This window comes from Dreissena polymorpha, chromosome 15 (assembly GCF_020536995.1).
Source record: "Dreissena polymorpha isolate Duluth1 chromosome 15, UMN_Dpol_1.0, whole genome shotgun sequence".
Classification (NCBI taxonomy): Eukaryota; Metazoa; Mollusca; class Bivalvia; order Myida; family Dreissenidae; genus Dreissena; species Dreissena polymorpha.
Window position 1 is genome coordinate 1,052,392 of NC_068369.1, and position 18,213 is coordinate 1,070,604.

An 18,213-nucleotide genomic window follows, 5' to 3' on the forward strand; every position below is an offset into this window, starting at 1 on the left:
CAAAATTTAATATAGTTTTCGATCTGATTGAGAGCTAATATAGTAACAAAAATCTTTACAGAACACAAAAAGAACATATCATGTACACTATATTATTGAAAATATATTATTTTTGATTTAAAGGGGCCTTTTCACAGATTTTGGCATTTTTTTAAACTTATTCATTAAATGCTTTATATTGATAAATGTAAACATTGGATCATAAAAGCTCCAGTAAAACATCAAGAAAAAAATATAAAAAGGAAAAGAACATTGCCCGGAGCTGGTTTCGAACCAGTGACCCCTGGAGTCCTGCCAGAGTCCTGAAGTAAAAACGCTTTAGCCTACTGAGCTATTCCGCCGAGTATACATTCGTGACGTATTTTATACCTTATATAAGCAATCTTCGTAGTTTCACAAAATTTAACGACAAAAACAGAGCTCTCCAAATTATTCAATCGTTTCGCGTTGCAACGCTTTATAATTTTTAGGTTTTAAAATCGTCAAAAGATGCATATAATGGCTATATTAGAGCATGGTTAATGTTCAGTATTACTGTTTCCTCACAAATATCATAACTAAAACGAAAACTTACGAATCTGAAACAACTTTTTTCAATTTTGTCAATTTACCAAAGCGTGAAAAGATCCCTTTAATGTTGAGTTGAAATGAATGTATACATCCATTTTTGTCAGGTCAAATACAGTCTTAGATAATTTAAACATTTAATTGTCTATTTTTACAAGGGTCTAGCTTATATATGAATCGACTTCCAACGCATAAATATATACAGCGCTTGATATTATATTATAAACTTATTAAGTCATGTGTGTTTGAAATCGGTACTGACGATATACCTCCATAAATTTATCTCTGGATAAAGATTAAATTCGGGTTTAAATGTGGGTATTGATCAATGAAATATTTTCCTTTGTTGATTAAACATACTAAATTGGTCATTTTCTCACGCGCAATTTTGCAAGCCACTGTTCTAGATTTGATCTGATCTATGAGCAAACTTAAACAAACCTAATTGATAGTTCAAATCCAAAAAGGATTTAGTTGTTAAACCTTCTTATCGCTTTTGCACGCGGCACAATATGCTGTCAACGAAACACATGCCAGGGCGATACTACCTCATTTTATCTGGATCGTGCAATATTTGATATCGCCGACAAGGTATGTTCAGAAACAACATTGTTGCTTGTGCATAATTGTCTGCAATACACTGCAATTTAATTTGTATAATGCAATACCATACACTAATATATAATTAACCTTTGATACATACTTGATATGCCAGGTAAGACGTTACTCATAAACGGGTAATTTTTCTGATGAATATGCCGTGTCTTATTGGAATATCCATTGAATGAAACCAGCTTACGCCAACTGTTAACAATTGAAAAGAATGATGATTTTGATAACTAATGTATTGATTGTGCAGAGTGCATATAAAAACATCAACATGGCGGCTAGAATATGTTACAACAATTGAGAAATACATTTTCATTCCATCTAATTTTAGGTGAGAAGATCTTGAGCCTGTTGAGTATTTATTTTATTAATACTAAACAGATTTTCACACGTCTTTTTAATAATCTAGATAATATGATTTATAGACAATACCATTGAAGATCGATCACTCCTTTTTTAGAAAGTTAAAATAGACATCCATGTTTGTTTTGTGTTCTTTTTTGGCGTTGACATTTCTTTAAGTGCAACTATAATTTATATTTGAATAACACTTTATTTTTTGCTAATGACGTATTTTAATTGTGTGCGCTTATTAGATTTGAATAGAGGCATACAGCGATATTTGTCTTGGACTTATAGACTATTTCGTGTTGCGGAAACATCATTAAATGTTTTTAAATTACAAGGAATGATATATAGTGTTAGGTTAATGCGTATTAAGCATTGTTTTTACAGTTCTAAAAGATACGTATCATGTACGTAATGCTTTTATGAATCCAATATGAACGTTTACAAAGTGGTTTGTGTTGTTAAAACTATTTCATTTTCAGAATGGTTTTTTAAGTACAAACAACCGAAGGTTGCATACATGAACTAGGTATAACACTTGAACGACATGTGTTGAATCTCAATCAGTCCTACAAACAAGCTACATAAAGCCCATACTTTCCTTGATAAGTGTTACTGTTCTTGTTGCTTCTTGATAACACTTTAAATATAAACTAATTAGTTAATAATGTACTAATTTAGTTATCTATGTATGTGATATGGGTTTTGTTTAGTATTTTATTTGTGTGATCGTCTTTTTTGTATATTTGTTTAGTGTGTGGCAGAAGGCAAGTATTTTCTGATATTGCCAATAAAATGAAACTGAAAATGAAATGTGGTCGTTGCAAATAAGTGGGGTTTGCTAAAATGACCCGATAATTAACCCGATAATTGCTGGATTCTGGTTCTAATGTGCAAATTTAGTGAAGATTCTATGAAAAGTTAGATTTCTATCTCAGTACAGTCCAGGGGTTTGGGCAACTTTTAAAGAAAACTCATACATATAAAGGGTACCCTTATTAAAACTTACGTAACTTGCAAACTTTCCAACAACTGCTATGTAGCCAACCGGAAAAATATTAAATATGTGACGTGGATAAAAAAGAACAAACATGTTACTTGAATTCACCAAAAGCTGGGAGCAAACACCTTTGGCTAAAAGTCAAAACAGCATTTTTTTGTATAAAAATATAGGATCTTACTCAAGTACCCTTGGTCCAATATGCTTGATTATTAACTATATCAAAGAGTGTTTGTTTATTATGTATGTACATAAGCTCTATTACAACCACTGACGTCACTGTTGACGATTTGCAAGCGGTCTATAAAACGCAAAAAAATTTGAATTTATACTTAAATATTTAAATAACATTAATTGAATGATTATGAATGATAAATAAGCTCAAGGTTTTTCTGCTTTTTTTGTTTGTTTTATAGACAGACGGATTGACGAAATTAATATGCCTTACCCATAAAGCAAAAACAGTAATTTTAATTTTTGTAAAGGCATACAACACAGTGGTTTTCTCTTTGCTCTGTTGCACTGAACATGAACATTGAAGATAATGCGGCAATTATATGTTAAAGCATTAAGAACAACGGTATATCTGGACGTTCCATCGACGTAAAATCTCAACGATTGTGTAATGCGTCGCTCACTTAATCTCTTACATAAACTCAACAAACCATATGTATATATATATATATATATATATATATATATATATATATATATATATATATATATATATATATATATATATATATATATATATATATATATATATATATATTCTGTGTTAGACCTTCTTACAGCTGATATTGTGATCGCATTTGTTCTTCGTACATTTTCTGTCGTGTGCCAAAGCGCATTGAAACACATTCTTTTCATCAACAGCTAAGCAAAATTTTCAATAAACCTCATCTACTTTGTTTGTTGTATGAATTTTGTATTTTTTATATTTAAACAAATAATACTACAGATAGACACAACTGAGTAAGCAATTTCGAAAAACCCATAGATTTAAATAGTTTGTGTCTACATCTTATGCGATAGAGGATAAATCGGCAATAAAATAAATATAAAATCGTTTGAGTCATCTTACTGTCTGACGTTTTTACTGTTTGCCTGTTGATAGGTCCGTATGTTCATCATGTCTTTTAAGCGCTCGAAGAGAAGATGTTTTTGGCAAGCATTTAATTTTATTTCCCATCTTGTAGTCTTGATAATTCGTATAAAGATGTCTAAAGACATGATAGTTATTATGACGACGACGATGATGATACTTCTACTGCTGCTGCTGATGATGATGATGATGACGAAAGTGATCATATGCTCATTTCATAGTGATTTTATCCCGACAAAAAACCTTTTTTTAGAAATGCTAAATATGTTTCATTTCATTTATACTTGTCTTACATTGACATTACTCTAAATGTTGTAACTTTCAAGGGTACTGTTTCGTCCTCTGTATCACCTTTAAGTCAAGAACATAATTCTTATAATCAAATTCACACGAGGAGCTTAATGTTGTACATTTCAAGGATACTGTTTCGTTATTAAGCGTTTATATGAAAATACAAAAAGTTCTAATTTTGTAAGGAAACACGCCATGGCAATTAGTAGGGTTGCGACACCATGTATTTGGTTCGATGTAGGTATTTGCTTTTCGAAAATATACCACTTGCATTTCTTGAGTGTTGACTTGATGAAAGACTGCGTTGACTTAAATAATGGTTTGCAATTCCTGTTAAATGTAATGTAATTTGTAATTTATAGTGTCACCCCTCGCTATTTAAGGCAAGCCCGTTTGACTTATGATACATTTTTTCTATTTACATCACTCTCTCAAATTGTTTCGTTTATGCCGGGGACTTTGTAGAAAGGCAATCGGTTCCCCTTGATAATACTAGCTGAAGAGCAAACGACCAAGTCATTGGCCCTTGATCGAGTCTAATGTTCGACCTTCCGCTCCGTAGTTAGGTAAACAATTGTAAGGGCAATACAATTATCAGTTGGCCTCTTATATGAAGAGAGCCGATGTTGGAACAACATAATCAGAAATACATATTCTTCTTTTCGAATAGTGTAAGAATTTCGTATTTGGTACACAATGTAACAGGCCAACTTGAACACAATTGGTTCATGTGTTACTTGGTATGTCTTTAAAGCGAGTATAATGAAAAATGCAGTAAATGAATTGTTTACATCGTTTTCATGACGGCGATCATTATATATGCCCTTTTCAATTACACTGCAGACTGAAGAAGATTTTGCGCACCGCGATTTAGTCCTGATTATAACTAGTTATATGCCTCATCATTGTCAGACAGGAAATCTTGTCTTTGTTACGTGGAATCTGGTCTCGACATTTTAAAAATGGATTCGAGGGCATTTTCCGCACATGACATCGTTATTATCATTATTAAATTGTTAACCAAGCCCCTAGTTGACACTGTGGACAGGTGGTCTTTGGTCGTCGTGTCATGGTCCGTAAAACCGTGTCATAGTGTTAGCTTTCTCCCGATTTGTGACCGTAGATTGATGAGCATTAGCCGTATATGCCACTAATCTTGGACGATCAGACTACCGAAAGATGGGCGGTTCAACACATGTCTTTCAATTGGTGGTTATTTGCTCGAAATATCATGCTCAACTGACACTGTGTTTATTTTAAGAACCTTGTCGTACCTTGCCAATGGGTGAGGCTCGTTCAAGATTAATCAGTTTGAAATAATTTTCCTCCTTCATTGTCTTATTTTTACTCAATAAGTATGATAAATTATGCAAATTACATCATGAATACAAATGCACAAGCACGAAAACACTAAAATACTTAAGCCGCATAGTCAAGTTTTAATTAATACACATCTTGCCTGCTTAACGAGGAAACACTGGGGATTTACCATATAAAAGTAAAAGCTGAGTCAGTCACACTGTGATCCCCGTAGAATAATAGTTCAAGTTTATATCTTCTCAATATTTTGAACAAACTGCATAAGTGCAACATTTACAAACATCTGACTAGTTCCATGAACGGCTGTACTTTCAGAAGAGCTGTTTACAAATCGGTTTCTCATGTTTGTTTCCACTCTGACTATTCACAGAGCTTCTTTGGGTAACGGTCTAGGCATTCTCAACATTGAATTACATTTGCAGCTTGTATGTAGGTCTGCACATGTTTTATTCCAGCCATATATTCTTAACTTTTTTATTTAATTTAGTGTGATAATCCTTCTAAGACACACACATACTATATATTTATGCCGTTTTAAAATGCAAACATACACCTTCATCACTTAATCAAATAACTTCGACATAACGATTCCGCGCCCACGTGAAATTTGGATATTTGTTTTGAAGTAAGGTGTAAATAATGCTAAGAATACTGAGTAGGCTATATATTGTCTACGTTTTTTTCTCTTTTTTTGCTGCAGAATGAAAGGTAATAATTAAATATTTAGTGTTTATTTTCTTCAACGATGTACTAAAAAGAACGTCCCAGTTCTTAATCGTAATGAAAGAACATTCCTGGAAAAATGATGTACATGGCGGGTCAGGATTGTGGGTAATCTCAATATTACGTTTATACGACCTTGAGTTTCCATAAAAAAATAATTTTATGATTAACTAGAATGTATACTATTTATGCATTTACAGATAGTCTGTCCCGGTTGTGGTCGTGGAGGGTGCTGCTACAAATGTAATAAATGCGAATCAGTGGAATTCACAAACAGTGCCTGTCGGTTCTACAATGCTAGAGCTGGACCAAAATGTTCGAAATGCGGATCGGAATGCCAAAACGTTTAGATTTTGGGTAAGTGATATACATCGAAACATTAATTTAAGATGTCACCATTATAATTGTTCACTGAAAGAGGGCTCACATAAATCAATATCATTTTAAATGGTAGCTCTTATTTACAACATTAATGACGATGATTTGGCATTTGTCTTGTTGATGTATTCCGTATTTGTTGTCAAAGAAGAGTTCGGCGATTGTGTTTATCACATGCCTTTGTACTATTTATGTCATTGCAAACACTACAAACTAAAACAAAAGTTACACGTATTCACAAGTCATAGCTGTTTTAATGTCAAATAATTTATCGTTATAGTGTTTCACACTATAATATAAAACCCCCCAAAGCATATAGAATAATTGCACAGTATAGTAGTTTCTTGCTAACTACAAGTAGATATAGTACATAGCTCCATCTGCTTTAGATTTGGTTGTTTTAATTTGACACTATATTTTTAATTTCTCAACAGAGTAATTGTTTATTGATCAGCTGTCATTTACACTTTATTTGTTTTTATAACTCAACACAGTATTTGCATTTTGATCTGATTAAAACTATCTATGTTTTTTTCAAAGATGCAACACTTGTAGAAATAAAGGGAATGCTATTACTATTTTTCTGAGTTATCTAAGTCGGTAATTTAGCCAGATGAATATATACTGCGCCTATTTTGATTCCTTGTATGCGAAAGGTTTAGGGTTTTGTCTTCGTAATTGTGGTGTTTGCAGATCGTGTAAACGTTTCATTTGTAATTGTATGCTTTAACACAATAGTATACATTTTAAGTTGTAAATAACATGTTTTTATTATAAATAATGTAATGTATAAATTGTTTTTATCAGTATCTTTAAAGATGTAACACCCATCACTAATCACATATATTTACTAAAAAGATACGGAACATGACATTTTAAATGTGACAATTAAGCGACATATTTTACATAAAAGTATTATATATGTATCATGTCTATATTGTAAAAATAGAGTAATTATATCCAACATAATAGTACTTTGCAAACAAGATGTGTTCATTTGTTATTTTAGCCGAGTTCCTGACAGACTGGACTGAGGAATAACACTAAGAATAAAATGACAGTTCCAAGATAGCCTGTTACATATTAACACTACACATTTTCATAATTATTAAATAAGTAAGCTTATTGTTTAGAATTCAATGCTAAAAGTGTCTAAACATGCAACACAAAACCCACTCTGAAATGACTCAAACGTTATATAAAAGCGGCGAAAAACACCTACGTCATTATCACGTAAGAAGAGAAAAAGAAAAAGAACAAAGTATAAACGGTGTTTATACATATCTTTTTCTTAGAGAAAAAAAAGCTTTATGAATAATGTACGTTCTACTAATAAATGTAATTCGTCAAGGACAGTCAAATGTTAGATTACTTTCTATGCAGTTTATTGTTAATTGATAAACCGGTATACAACGTGAAAGAGATACACCTTCGTTTTGTTTGTTTTTATAATTTAATATGCTTGCTGATCAGTTATCAGCAGTGCGCCGAAGGTATGCGGTGTCTTTGATATTAGAAAAACGAAACGCACATGTAACCCTATGCAAAAATGTTTGCCAAAACCAAAATGGGTCCCATATAGGATTCCCATTCAGGGCAAAAATCGAGACCACAATGAGTCCGTTCTGTGTATGCCAGTTGTGAATTGGTAACATACATGTTGCCGATTTCGGGACTGATTTCAGATCTACATATGCCCAAAATAGGTCCCATATCGCAACTTATATAACCCAAGGACAGTCTTATGTAAGATTACTTTCTATGCAGGTAAATGTTAATTGATATACACAACGTAAAAGGAATACGCCACCTTTTTGTTTTTGTTCACATGTATAATATGCTTGCTTATCAGTTATCAGAAGTGCGCCGAAGGTATGCGATGTCTTTGATATTATAAAAACGAAACGCACATGTAACCCTATGCAAAAATGTTTATACTAAACTGGGTCCCATATAAGATGCCCATTCAGGGTCCAAATCGAGTCCGTTCTGTGCATGCCAGTTTTGAATTGGTAACATATATGGGACTGATTTAAGATCTACATATGCCCCAATTAGGTCCAATATCGCAACTTATATAACCCAGATATAGTAACATATTGTAAAGTCCTATTGGTCCCACATGTTTTGCTTGTACATGAACCATATTGTAACCAATATTGGACCAATGTGTGCAGACCAACAGAAGATCCTCATGGATCACGTGGCTTATTGCAACCCAATGTAGAGCTATACAACATAGTTTTCGCGTTCCTAAGTGCATATATATGAGTATTTCAGTATACGCGTAGAATAAATTTCGGTTTACCCGAACCAATACATCTGTTACTACAGTAAAGGGACATAGCACAATCCTATTCTGTCCGATGTTAGCTGCTAATATATAGCCCATATCTATACCTTTCCATGCATGTGTATGGACCCAATAAATTCGTTCCGGTTTAGAATGTCCGTTTTAAGGCATTATTTTGAATTAAAAAGTTCCATTCTCAATTAGAGATGGAACGGTGTAATTAGGCGAACGCCATTATTTCTGCTGACTAAATACACGTATTTAAACATTGCCAAAATACCCAGTTCGGGCTATTGCTAGTAATTCTTAGCCGCTAAGTCTTAGAACGCTTCAGACGGGCGTAACGAAATGTACACATGGTTTAAAAATGTGCGAACATTGGCATAAATCGTTTGACTACTGATGGCATGTACCGCACGAATGTGAACTCACAAGGGACATAACTCTTCAAAATAAAAGGATCAAACTTCCACAGCGAGTACCATCCCATTCTGTTAACACGACCACGTCTCTTTGAATCGAAAGAGTAAAATCGATGCATGGGTTTTGGAGAGTAGGTATGAATGAAACGGAAAGTGAGGGAATTATATATATACATACATGTTTGAAATACAGAGCTCGTGATTGTTTTTCTTCACTTAAGTGAGATAAATATTTCATGGTATTGCATGAGAGCCAAAGTGCTTTTCTAAACCACTTCAAATGGTTTAGAAAAGCAGGTGGTTGCATAATCAAACCACATAAAAAAACTACAGAAAGACGGAGCGATATATATTTTGTCTACTAGTATATTGATTTGTGGTGACATCTAGTTAATTACAGAGATGTGTTATGCCAGAAACAAACGACACATATGAGATTGTAAAAAGGAATGTACTGTTTAACAACTTATGAGATATTATTTCAAACCCTTCAGAAAAAGTTAACTGACACGTATTTTCTTTGACGTGTTTCTTTGGGATATAACGGTTAGCTCAAACCTTTATGCGTTTGCAAGGTGACTGAAGAGGATGATCTTACTACTCGTGAGTACACATACACGTTCACACTGTAGTATAAAGAAATCCACAGTCAATGAAGGGTTCCACAGGTTGAATTATAGCAAGTGGCCTATGCTTCATTCCTTACTGTTAAAGTCAACTGTGTGAGCATTTAAAGGATTAAACAATATCACTGCATGTTTATGTGAAAGAAGCAACATGCAAAGATAGCAACGAAACAGTTTTCATTTGTACAGTTTTATTGATTAGATTTATAGACCAATATTTACACATTAAAAAAATCTGTTTAAGACATACAATAGATATCTACTTTTAACTTCTTAAACAGGAACATCACATGTATTATTTGAAATTGTAGCAAGTGTTTGCAACATTTGTAATGTACGCGTTCATAACCATCTGAATGTGATGCCCATAAAGGCTTTACCAACCAAATATTCCTGGTTTCATTTTAAACTTCCAGTATAATTCAACTTTGTTCCTAAATACATGTAATTAAAGTTATCAACAACTTCAATTTTTTTACGATTGATCCCGTTTTCGTTCTCGTTTAATTTAGCCCTCTTGCGAAACAACATTATTTTTGTTTTTGAAGTGTTTACATAAAGGTTCATGTAGAGGCTTCAGTTTAAAAAATGTGGGACCCCTAGCATTGAACTCAAATTTGACTAAACGAAGAGTGCCACATTGAAAATGTTTACATATTTGCTTGAAAGGATGGTTTTCCTTCAAACTGCTACCAATTTTTGTGCAGCAAAGTCTCATACCATCGACAAAATCAATCCAAATACAAAGCGATTTTAACACAAAAATAGACATTATTTTCAAAAATCTGAATGATGTTTATTCAACGTATTTCGGCGGAAAATTATATAACTATTAATAATATCGACATTGATGAGGGCAAGTTACGCTTACATAGTAATTTATTTTTACATATCTAGAAATATCAAAACTCGAACATATGTCATTTCATGACGATGGGGGCAGCCATTTTTTAAATTAATAAAATTTAAAGAAACATGCTAAAAACTCACTCATCGCCTAATTGACATTCCAAACGGTTGACGATGACAAATGCATTGGATTGTTATCTTTCCGTTGATGTTTGCAAACTGCATGATCAGACCTCATAACACTTCAAAAAATAACTTTGTTAGAAGCATTTTACCAATGTTTACAATTGTTGTCAAATCACATGTACTTCTATTATTGCGCACAAAATAGTACGCTTACAGACTGACAGAAAGATCGATACGAAACTCCGTTCAATTCATCACGGTATACTATTTTATTGATAATATATAATAATAATTCGCTTCAACAACCTAAATGTAAAAATAATTCTTTTAAACGGAGTTTTTAATAACGAAAGTGAAAACAACGGAAGTCGGATGGATATTATGTGAGATGCACTTCGGCTCCAGAAAAACAATGCAAATACACTAAAAAAGACATGTGGGGAAAAAATTTCAGCTGGAAAATATTTGAAATGGGGTTAGTGATTATATCTCTGTGTGATCATTTATGTTATTAAGCGCGATATCTTCCTGATGAATTTTAAGGTTCATGGGAGGGATAAAATTCATTAAAACTTTGATTTGTGTTTTCTTCATTTAATGTGGTACAATATGGTCAAACTATAATATCATTTTAAAGGTAAAGACGGATAGAATAACATAAACACATTTTTGACATTCAATATTTGTTTGCTTTATTCATATTTTTGTTTAAAACCAATACATGTGTACACTAATTTACAAAATCTCAATCTTAAGTTAGGAAGTATATGCACTACCGTAAGTTAAATAAATACAAAGCTTTATACATATACAAGGTCAAGTTAGCAACATTTCACAGAAAATTATTGTCAGAAAACAACAAATGAGTTATTATTCAACTGCATTTTTGGATTATTTTCTTAAACAAAATTCTAAAAATAACTAAACTGAACTACTTTTTAAAAATCCAGGTATGGTGGATGATAAGAGTCACCATTCTATTTCAAGGGCTTAACAATTTTGCTATAACCCAATGGAAAATTTTAAACCATCTCAAATTGAAAGAAATTGCAGACGACATATAAAAATTGTAAATAAATATAAAGAAATAAGTTTGGCTGGGTAGAAATCATTGTGATAAAAGGAGATATTGCTCATCAATAACAAGATTTTATGAGTTTTGTGCAGACGACTCTAGAAATCATAGTTTTACATAGAAATACACAGCTAGGTATCATAGTTTTTTCTTTCTTCCTTCCTGAACAACTACTGTCCTTGTACCGTTTTGAATAATGTGTTCAAAGCATTATGCTTTCAGGCTAAGCCTTCTTTAGTTATAAGTAATTCGTTTCATTTCATCGGCATCGACCTTGCTCTACGGTGGATTTTAAGACCATAATTCATGCACATTCTTTTCTGGGAAACCCACGCGCAAAATAGTGACGTCATCGCGTGATCAAACATGGCTGCGTCCAGCGCTCAAAAAGTACAGCTGTATGGTCATTCGTTTGTGAGGCACCTTAAAGGGATCTTTTCGCGGTTTGGTAAATTGACAAAATTGAAAAAAGTTGTCTCAGATTCGCAAATTTTCGTTTAAGTTATGATATTTGTGAAGGTAACAGTATTACTGAACATTTACCATAGTCCAATATAGCCATTATATGTATCTTTTGACGATTTGAAAATTATAAAAATTATAAAGCGTTGCAACGCGAAACGATTGAATAATTTGGAGAGTTCTGTTGTTGTCGTATAAATTTACGAAACTAAGAAGATTGCTAATATAAGGTATAAAATACTTACAATGTGTATACCCGGCGGAATAGCCGAGAGGGCTAATGCGTTTTTACTTCAGACTAACTCCAGGACTCCGGGGGTCACTGGTTCGAGCCCTGGTACCGGCTACTTTTTTTTCCCTTTTTTAAAATTTTATTCTTGATTTTTTACTGGAGCTTTTAAGATCCAATATTTACATTTATAAATATAAAGCATTTAATGGCAAACTTCAAAATATGCCAAGATATGTGAAAAGGCCACTTTAAGGATTTCATCCGGGATGACAACACTCTACGTTTTGACTTAAATCTACAGGTCACCCGTTAGTTCAATACTCTGGATTTTCCGGCGTTCGTGTCGACACACTACACGATCGTTTAACCGTTATTTCTGACTTCGAACCGGAAATCGTTGTGCTGATTATTGGCACTAACGACATTTATGACTCGTCGTGTTCAATAATCTGTGGCAAAAAAAATGAAGACCTGGTGAGAACACTTTTATTTGAATTGAATGTACGTTATGTAACTGTGTTGCAATGTTTACATCGCAGCGCACCGCAAGTCTCTTCAAAATACTCAGTTGACACGATGTGGTTCAATAACAGGGTGGACATTCTAAATTTCCTACTTTCTGAACGTTTGAAATTGGTGTCAGACAGCCGAGCTTGCCTGTGGCGTTTGAAAGGGTTTTGGTCAATTTCTTCCAAAGAAAGAAACTTTGCCAAAGATGGATGCCACCTATTCAGCCGGGGACAACACCAGCTGTATAGAAAAATTAGAGCAGCAGTGGTCGCCGCCACGAAACGCATCCTCCGCAGCTGAGCTCATAGCTTACAGATATGTATTTCTATTCAATGTTTGTCGAGCTAAAGCTAGCTCTTAATGATTTTGAGTTATCAAGCTCAGATTTATTATATTTTAATAAATGACTTCGTTGGCAGCATCATGCCACATACACGCTAGTTATTTACTAGCCCGCCATTACTATTTTATAGAGGCCTGATTAAGATTGACAAACTATTTGTTTACTTTTGCTTGTTTATTTCACTGGCCTCATGCTCATTATTATTTTATCAAGGCATGATTTAGTTATCAGCCTCATGCTTTGTATTATATTTATGCGTGATTTAGTTACCAGCCTCACGCTTTTTATTATTTACTAGTAATCTAGGCAGGATTTATTTACCAGCCTCATGCACTAGATTTTATTTATGCGTGATTTAGTTACCAGCCTCACGCTTATTATTTTATATTCCTAAAGGCATGATTTAGTTAACAGCCTCATGCCTTATATTTTTGCGTGATTTTGTTACCAGCCTCACGCTTATTATTATTTATATAATAAAGGCATGGTTTAGTAACCAGACTCATGCCATATATTTATGCTTGATTTAGTTACCAGCCTCACGCTTATTTATTAACTAAAGGCATGATTTAGTTACCAGCCTCATGCCTTGTATGTATGCGTGATTTAGTTACCAGCCTCACGCTTATTATTATTTATAAACTACCAGTATTTTTGTCTATTTACCAGCCTCATAGTCGTGCTTTCTATTTTAGCGTGATTTAGTTACCAGCCTCATGCTTTGTACATTGTTTTATTGTATTCATACAGGATTCAATTGTCAGCAACTTACTCTATAATTTAGTGTTTCAACAAAAAGGCTTATTATTGTTTATTTTACATAGGCACGATATACTTGCCAGCCTTATGCCATATCTTTATGCGTGATTTAGTTACTAGCCTCACGCTTACCAATATTATATTTGCTCATGAATTATTTGTCATTAGCCATTTTAATTATGGGACTATCAGTCCAGCGCTTCTTTTGTCGATTTTATTATTTTAACTAAATGGGAATATTCAATTGTCCTTTTATGGGGATATTAAGTTGTCTAGTTTAGACACAAAACATTTTTTAATCCTCTTTAAGAAAGTTTCATCATAACCATGGTTGTATGGCATTATACACAACAAATCCAGCAATCAACACTTGGACAAGCATAGTTTAAAGAATGTATTTGAATGTCTAGTTTTATAATAACATGTCAATTGATTTTTAGATCATGAGATGAGGTCTGCTAAGAAAAATAAAAGATCAGCAACAACAACATCATGCAGTTGCTGTGAACAACAGACCAAGAAATCACGCCCCACACCCGTCGGCCCTCCTACACCAATACCCCTGGCTGTTCCATCACAAGAAAAGGGGACATCTGGTCCATCAAATGCCCACAACAATAACACAGTCCAGGGTGGTGAGGTTAATCCTGTTCCAGTGCCTCCCAATGAAGTTGTTTTGCCTATCCAACAACCCCAGCAACAGATACCATTAAACTTCGCAGACGACTCCTCTTCAGACGATGATGTTGACCCACCAGCAGGTCTGCAAGACATTCTCAACACACAGATGATTGGCTTTATTCCGGATACTGGTATGCAATATGCAGAACCAGTCAGCACTCCAATAATTTCGCAAATTAAACAGTCATTGTGCAAGGACATTTGGAAAGGCAAATACATAGATCTCTCATCTCACCTTCCAGTCAATTCTGCATCTCAACCTTCTAACTGCACTCTACAATTCGATAAACATGCCAATATTTCAATTCAGCCTTCAACACGCTCTGCAAAAATCACTTCCATTGAGGGTTGAACGTCTGCGTTCATTCGCTACTTATCCGTTAGGTCATACAAGTATTCTGGGGAAACACAACAACTCCTTAAATATATGGAGATAGTCCGCGATCTGGCTACTTGCCGTCCAGGACCGGCTTTTCAATATTATGACAGTCAATTTCGTTTGTTACGAGCTTCTGTTCCTTTGCCTTGGGACAGAATACACACTGAATTCTAGCTGATGGCCAGCACACAAAGCACAAATACTCAGTCCTTTCGTCCATCAAGACCCGCCACTCAAAGCAGATCGTTCCCCTCAAACCGTCAAAAACGTTTCCTGGATAATACCTGTTGGAATTTTAACAAACCAACCCACTGTCTACGCATCAGCTGCCCCCACCCCCATGTCTGTGGTTTCTGTCGGGGACCACACACTGCCTTCAGCTGCTCATTCTCCAGCAAGGAGCAAGCCTCCCAGTCCCTCTCTGGCAAGAAAAACCCTTCCAGTTCCGGTCCAAAGCCACCCAAGCAATCATAATTTTGTCACACCTGTAAAAGTCAACCAGTTAATCCCATTTCTTTCAGGATATATATGGTCAAGTTACATTATGGAATGTTTCACAACGGGTTTCAAATTAGGATTTTTAGGACCCCGAAAAGCTTGCACCTCAACAAATTTAAAATCGTGTGCTGATTTTCCTCAACTGGTATCTCAAAAAATACAAAACGAGCTTTCAGCTAGACGTATAGAGGGCCCTTTTGATTTTCCACCATTCAATAACCTCCACGTAAGCCCAATAGGTTTAGTCGCCAAAAAATCTCCGGGGCAATACCGCTTAATTCATCACCTATGTTACCCTAAAGGTGATTCTATCAATGACTTCATTGACCCCATCCTTTCCACCATAGTGTATTTATCATTTGATGATGCAGTAGAGCTTCTTTTAAACCTGGGCCCCGGTACACTATTTAGCAAAACTGACATTGATTTAGCGTTTCGTCTAATCCCTATTCACCCATCAGATTATCACCTGTTAGGTTTCAAATTTCAAGGAAAATTTTATTTTGATAAATGTCTCCCTATGGGAGCATCATCATCTTGTGCTATTTTTGAACGGTTTAGCACTGCTCTCCACTATGCATCAGACAATTTTCTGCATATTAGACATATGATAAATATTCTTGATGATTTTCTGTTCTTAGGTCCCGCTGACTCGCCAATTTTTAATGGAAAAAACCTTCTTCATAAGCGCCGTTGGTTAACCTCAGCCATTGCCTATGTTCACAAACTAAATGGCTTTCCAAACCCCTCAGATTCATTTGTCATCAAGAAATTTCTGCACAGCATCCGTCGCCACAAACGCTTTGATAGGCGTCGTCCTTTCACACCAGACCATCATCAGTTGCTATTGTCCAATCTTCGTGTCTTGGTTGCAGACAAATACACACAAGTCCTCATACAAATTATGTTTTTGTTTGCCTTCTATGGGTTGTTTAGATTAGGCGAATTAGCAACTTCCTCTATGGGTTTCATGAATGTTATTCAAAGACAGAACTTATCCTTTACATACAACGGTTCAATAGTATCTGGAATATCAGTCTCGGTCAATACCTACAAGCATTCACAAGACCGCAGTGCCACAATCCCATTATCCCGTCAGGCATGCAAACAGTTGTGCCCTATCCGGGCGGTATTACGTTATCTACGTATAGCCCCACAATACCCTGGTCCACTTTTCCGTTTCGCAAACGGCGAGGCCATTTCAACTACATTCTTCCGAGCACTGTTTTACAGATGTGTAGTTGCATCAAACCTGGATCCCAAACTTTTTACAGCTCACTTTTTTCGTATTGGGGGCGCACCTCACGCATATAGCAAACACATGTCTCTATCACAAATTCAGCAACTGGGTCGATGGAAATCACAAGCATACCTTAAATATATACGACCCCAGTCTCTCCCCATATAGGTCCTATATTGAGCTTATACAGCAACTCTCTGGACGTTAGGCAACCATACCATAAACTGGGAGCTGACGGTTTAAGGCAGCAGCTCTCGTTTTTCTTTTCCTCATTTTACAAGCTCATATGCGATTTGACGGTGTAAGGCAGCAACTCCTAGTATTTATTTTACTTATTACAGTACACGCTCAAAGCTGACGGTTTAAAGCAGCAGCTTTTGGCGATATATTTCACCATATTTCTTCCCTTTAATGTACAACCATATAAGCTGACGGTGTAATGCAGATACTTTACTGTACTTTTGCAGATTTGACATTTTATGCTGCAGCCAGCAGTTCTCTTCTGTGTATATATGTAAAAATAGCAGTTTGTGTTCATGTTACATTAGTATGCAATGTTTATTTTTACATTTGTTTTGCCAGTTAATGTTATTTTACTCATAGTTTATATGCTTGTCATTGTCCAATTTCAATGGGCAGTGGGAAACCATTGTTACCCTTCGGTGGGTAATCATTGTTTACCCTTATGGCGGTTCTCTGTCGCCCATTATGGCATTCTGTACATTACTTGTATGTTTACATTTACCAAAATGTTTTGTTTTTATATGAATGTACATATTTTATACACTATTGTGTTTGTATTACATTCATTGTTCTAGGGCATCCAGTTTTAAATGCCCTCACTTTTATGGCATTTGTACTAAATGCCCTTTTTCAATCACAATACTGTGTTGATTGTTTAATTCAGGCCATACTAGTTTCAATCGGACCTATATGACTCGCATTTTAGGAACAATACATAAAACCAAGTTTATGCACACATAAAGTTTTTTATGTCATTGTGATAATTTTTCTTGTTTAGTAGAAGTTCTCTTCAATACCTTTGTTAACATGCTAAACTAGTGCAGTGTTACCTTGCACGCTTAGGTATCAGCCAATCATTGTATATTTCAAAGTCATGTGATATGTTTATCCAATCAGAATGCTCCCAAATTCTTTCCAGTAATATTTCGGCGTGCGCAGTTACACCGCCAAGCTAACGCTTCAAAACCACCACCTCCCTAACCTCCGCCACTTATCATTTTATTATGTATGTGTACAGGCGGTTCTCTCGCCCATTATGGCATTCTGTACATAACTTGTATGTTTACATTTACTATATTTTGTTTGATATGAATGTTCAGGCGGTTCTCTATCGACCATTATGGCATTCTGTAC

General features: G+C 34.8%; 1 protein-coding gene and 1 long non-coding RNA gene across 2 annotated transcripts in view; both read left to right on the plus strand.

The window, feature by feature from the left end:
- The first annotated feature begins 1,052 nt into the window (after positions 1-1,052).
- On the plus strand, positions 1,053-7,767 carry LOC127860840 (uncharacterized). Its single transcript, XR_008039937.1, has 3 exons — positions 1,053-1,158; positions 6,164-6,320; positions 7,351-7,767. It is a non-coding gene; the product is annotated as an uncharacterized LOC127860840 (long non-coding RNA).
- A 1,747-nt stretch (positions 7,768-9,514) lies between these two features.
- The window catches only part of LOC127860835 (uncharacterized), a 43,517-nt gene continuing 34,818 nt past the window's right edge, over positions 9,515-18,213 (plus strand). Inside the window, exon 1 of the mRNA XM_052399142.1 lies at positions 9,515-9,659. Coding sequence (XP_052255102.1) covers positions 9,645-9,659 — 15 coding nt within the window. The 5' untranslated portion in view covers positions 9,515-9,644. The remainder of the gene's footprint in view (positions 9,660-18,213) is intronic.